Below are 5000 nucleotides of genomic sequence, written 5' to 3'. Positions count from 1 at the left end.
ACACACACACACACACCACACCACACACACACACACACACACACACACACACACACACACACACACACACACACACACACACGTCTAAACTTACTGTGGCTTTGTCCGGATTCCTGCAAGTACCTATGACCACGGCCGGAGGTTTATCGCACGATACCAGCTGTCGCACGAACTCCAAGCCGATGCCGCGGCTGCAACCGGTGACAAGAACACTCCGAGCGAGCATCTTTTCAAGACAAGAAATCGGAAGACGATTTTACGAGGAGAGAGATGTTTTCTCGTCGGCTTCCGAGGAGCGACTGGCCGGGTCGGTTGGGCTCCGGGAGTCATATTGGCTGGTGTTAGATAGTGTCCTTTGCGGATTTTTTATGTCCTGCTTATATTTCTCTCGTTATCATCTCTTTTCTGTTGAGAAGGGATAGAGATGATTGATTTTCTGTATTCTTATATATTGAGAGTTTGTTAAGTATGGAATAATGATTTTTATGTATACAAGTGATAGCTAATGAGTAAGACAGTTATATCGTAAAGGTTTTAAGTTTTGGACAAACAGCCCTTTAAAACCTCAACTCTCTCTTGCAGTCTTAGCGATAAATTGATTGCGAGAAAAGAACCGCTTTATTGATTTTTTTTTTTTCAGAAAAAAACATAACTTATAATACTGGTAATTTTGTTTATACGTTTGGCAGTGTTGTCCTGCCATCGTATGTATGTCTTGTACACACAAAAACATATTTGGAGAGGGAGAATGAAAGGGACAGGGAGAAGACGGAGAGGTAGAGGGAGAGACAGAGGAAGAAAGATTTTGAAAGTGCATATCACTCATGGCACACACACACACACACACACTTATATATATGTATACACACACACACACACATACACACACACACACACACACACACACACACACACATACACACATATATATACATATATATATATATATATATATATATATATATATATATATATATATAGGTGGGTGGTGCATCATGTTCAAGGTGATGTTAAGCAACGGTGTGGTAGCCTAGACAGTGCAAAGTGCTTGCATGCCTTCTCGCTTTCAGCTGCCACCGCTGGCTAGCCTAGTGCGAAAAGGGAGCAGCTCTGCGCAAGCCTCCCCTGCCAGTTCAAAGGCGTCTTCTGTACGCGTTATAAAAGTTAATTCCGGATTAAAGTTAATCCACAGTACATGCACAGAAGACACAAGATTCACTGCCAGGCACACAAGTCTATGCTATTATCAGTAAATCTGCTATTTCACATGGAAAAGCGGGTATTTGTGTAATGGCAATTAGCATTCACCGTCTACAAGTTTCGTATTATATGCTAATGTCGATAAAGAAACGTTTGCTACAAAGAAAGAAAGAAAGAAAGAAACACACACACACACACACACACACACATATATATATATATATATATATATATATATATATATATATATATATATATATATATATATATATATATATACACGTTTGTATTATATGCCCATATATATCTGTATCATTGCAGAGAAAATTATATAAATGGCTTCAAATAGCCCATAAATATTATAGACAGCCGAAATGAGGGTATCAAACGAAATATCGATTTATATTCGCGGGAGTTCCCTCTGAGAGCTCTTTCTCGTGCATGATCGCGGGGCACGGGTAGGGTAGTTTTTTCAGGGTGTTGCTAGCGAAGATCATGATAACAAATGTCCGCGCGGTTTTGAAGTCACTGTAGACTCAGGAAGTTTGTACTTTGAATTTGAAACCCAATCGGGATGTTATTAAAATTTTTCTCTTTTATTCGATTGATATATTGCATACGTTGGGAATATTTTTCCAACCTGGAAATAACATTGCCTTTTCTGCCTATAAACAGGGATTTTCTTTTCAATGTTGAGAGTTATATCTGCTGTTTGAATATCCACCAAACTTATAAAAATATACTTTAATGAATTTTCACATACATCTTTGACATGAAAATGTCAGAATTTGTTTAAGGATTTGTTTGGGATTAAGTCGTTCTGTGCATGTGCAAGGTTAAGATTTGAACTCAGAAGTAAAGGGCGTCTTCTGTACGCCCCATAAAAGTTAATCCAGTATTAAAGTATAAGCCAGATCTCTAATGCGTATGTGCAATGGCAGCATCCAGGATTAAATTTAATTCACCTCCGGACCAAACTTTACTTTTGAGCTTAAGATTAATCCTGCACATGGCAGAACGAGCTACTTAATCCCACCAATTATGTATTGATACGTCATGACGTCATCAACTCCAAAGAAAGGATAAGTTGAGTTGTCATTGATATTTAAAAATAAACAATAACAAAACAAATTCTGACATTTTCATGTCAAATATGTATGTGAAAATTCATCAATATATATTTTTATGAGTTGTGGGTTATTCAGATATAACTCTCAACATTGAAAAGAAAACCCCACAGAGAATTGCAGTTTAAAGACACAGTCATTTCCAGGTTGGAAAAAACTTTCCTAACTTATGCAATATATTAATCGAACGAAAGAGGAAGCTATTAATAACATCACGGTCAGGTTTCAAATTCAAAGCCTTCAAAGTATAGTGACTTCAAAACCGCGTGCTTTACTTCACATTTTTCTTCTCCCCTTTCTCTTTTCAATCCTTGTCATATTTACATTCTTATGCATTATTATCTGAAAATGCAAGATCACCACAGCAAACGATATACGAAAGCAAATCCGGTATGCCATGGAATGAAAAGTCATTATATTTACTGTGATGCGTAATCGCTGCTTTTAATACAAAATATCTAAGTAACAAATGGTCAAAGGAAGAGATTTGTTTTATTTATATCAATAAATCTAGAAAATGTCAACTAATCTGGGTGTTGACTCCGGCAATGACTAAAGACTTGATCGCAATGGTTGTCCCTGAATTTGGTCATTTGTAGTGTACTATTAGTAATTTCGTCGATCGGCGAAGGTCTTTCGTCACAAGAATTATGACAGAGACCGCAAGACACTGTGGGCATTCCAGAGCATCCTCGCGCTGTGCAACTTGCAGCGCCTCTGTTACTTTAAATAAACCAAACGAAGCAAGGTCTACATACTAAACACAGGGACAAATGTGTGCATTCTAAGGCATCCTCATACTTGCACCGTCATTGTTACATGATTTGACGCATGGGTTCCTGACACTTCCCAACTGCACCTAAGGCAAATTGAATACAAGGTACTCGTAGATCTACCAGACTGAAAGGGAGTCAAAGTCATGTATGAAGAATTGTATGAAGAGAAAAGAAAAAATGGCGGGAGCTACACACATGGCAAAGGAGAACATGGCCAGGCGTTGGGCAGCTTTAAATAATCCAAGGTCGCGGTAATGTGTTTAGGGGATGACGAACAGCAGGTCACGAATCTCGGGTGAGTCATCAACTTTTGTCTTGCACATCTCTTTGATATGTGGCATTCTGATTTCAATAGAATGCGTTAAAGACATGAAAAGTTTTCAGTGCTATATGTCTACATACAATTTTATACAGAAGGATGAAGAAAGAAATGGAGTGAGAGAGGAGATATTTACTAGTCGAGCACTAGCTATCGACTGGAATGCTCAGCCCGTCCCTCAACCTTTCTGCCAATTTTCCCTGTGAACAGAAGGGGTCATGCCGAATAGCTTTTAGTTTTCTTTACACAGATTAACCTTCTATTCTTTGACTACAATGTGTAGGGTACGACGAGCACACCGAATCAAAAGAAGCATCAATCTTCCACTCACTCCCTACCACAACATATTGCTGTCATATCCAGTAAGTTTTATACATCGGGTGTGCATATAAATTAATTCTTATATCCCATAATTTGTATTTATACAATTTATATTCTTACACTTAATTCTATCTGTAATGTCTACTTATGCGTATGAACTTTTCAGTTTCTTCATGCCATTTTTATTCATCCCTTCCTATCAAGGTAGACATGGCACTGTGCAACCTTAATTCAGACGCATCCAACGCGACAAATGTCTTCTCCATACAGATTTAACACATTTCAAACACTTCGTCTGCTGCAAACCCAGCAATAACTCGCTCCTCGGATGGAGATCTCACTCAGAGATAATTTCTGTGGAAGTGAAGCCAGTGAACGAAACAAAATATAACAGCTATTCTATGTTCTTTACAATGTAATTATAGAGGACCATTCATTTATTAATTGAATAATTTTTCTAGGGGATCACCATCTTGGCCTTCAAACGTCGTCTACTAAGAAGTAAAGTCTCTTCCGTGTTTGCCATACCAACCAAAGAAGCCTAATCATAGTTTGCTATGTGACCCGGGTTGAAATGCAACCACAATACGAGAGCGAATTCGAAAGCGGTGATCTTCGGAGTCATCCTTAACACTTCTTAAAGGATGTACCATGACATAGAGGTGAACAAAACATACAAAATTTGATGTAAATGATGCATTAAAATAGGGTTTCTCCATTGCTCCTTACATACTTATTTTATTGAATATTTTCCACAATGTCAACATCTACGGTCATTACTACGGTGGGGCTTGCCCAGGGGAAGGAAGTTTTATGCTTCGTAATACTCTGCTTGTGGATTCCCAAAATGGTTAATGGTTAAAACAAATAAATATGCTAGACATCAAAAGTCACACGAGTATAGCATTATGATAAAGTATTGTTGCGAAAGAGGTAAAAATAATTTACCAATTAGGATAAGTGGAGAGAAGATGAAGATGATGAAGAGAAGGAAATGAAAAGGGGAGAAGACCATGCAAAATATGTAATTACACATATATTCCTACATACACATGCTAAGGCAGGGGTGATCCCCTACAATGAACCTCAGTCTCTGTCTCCTAGGTGGCCCCCCAAAAAAAAAAAAAAAAAAAAAAAAAAAAGGGCTTCAGTATCTCCTTCCCCCACAACAGCGAGTAAGGGATTGGGAGGACCATTACTGGTTGATTGCTTCATAATGACTCTTGCAGTTTTCCTCTCCCTTCCTCAGACACATAG

At 38.2% G+C, this 5000-nt stretch overlaps 1 protein-coding gene and 1 long non-coding RNA gene across 3 annotated transcripts in view; one reads left to right on the top strand and one right to left on the bottom strand.

Annotated features, from left to right (window-relative positions):
• The window catches only part of LOC119594527 (C-factor-like), a 12601-nt gene extending 12282 nt beyond the window's left edge, over window positions 1–319 (bottom strand). For both annotated transcript variants that reach the window (XR_005230636.1, XM_037943566.1), the window contains exon 1: window positions 95–319. Coding sequence is in view for 1 of the 2 variants with exons in the window: in XM_037943566.1 (XP_037799494.1) it covers window positions 95–226 (132 nt within the window). In the remaining variant the exon portion in view is untranslated. The remainder of the gene's footprint in view (window positions 1–94) is intronic.
• Window positions 320–3109: 2790 nt separating this feature from the next.
• Window positions 3110–4447, top strand: LOC119594521. The gene is made up of 3 exons (XR_005230631.1): window positions 3110–3398; window positions 3706–3784; window positions 4205–4447. It is a non-coding gene; the product is annotated as an uncharacterized LOC119594521 (long non-coding RNA).
• The last annotated feature ends 553 nt before the right edge of the window (window positions 4448–5000 follow it).

Source organism: Penaeus monodon, chromosome 3 (assembly GCF_015228065.2).
Source record: "Penaeus monodon isolate SGIC_2016 chromosome 3, NSTDA_Pmon_1, whole genome shotgun sequence".
NCBI lineage: Eukaryota > Metazoa > Arthropoda > Malacostraca > Decapoda > Penaeidae > Penaeus > Penaeus monodon.
The sequence above is the reverse complement of the archived record's forward strand: the minus strand, read 5'-3'. Positions and strand labels throughout refer to the sequence as shown.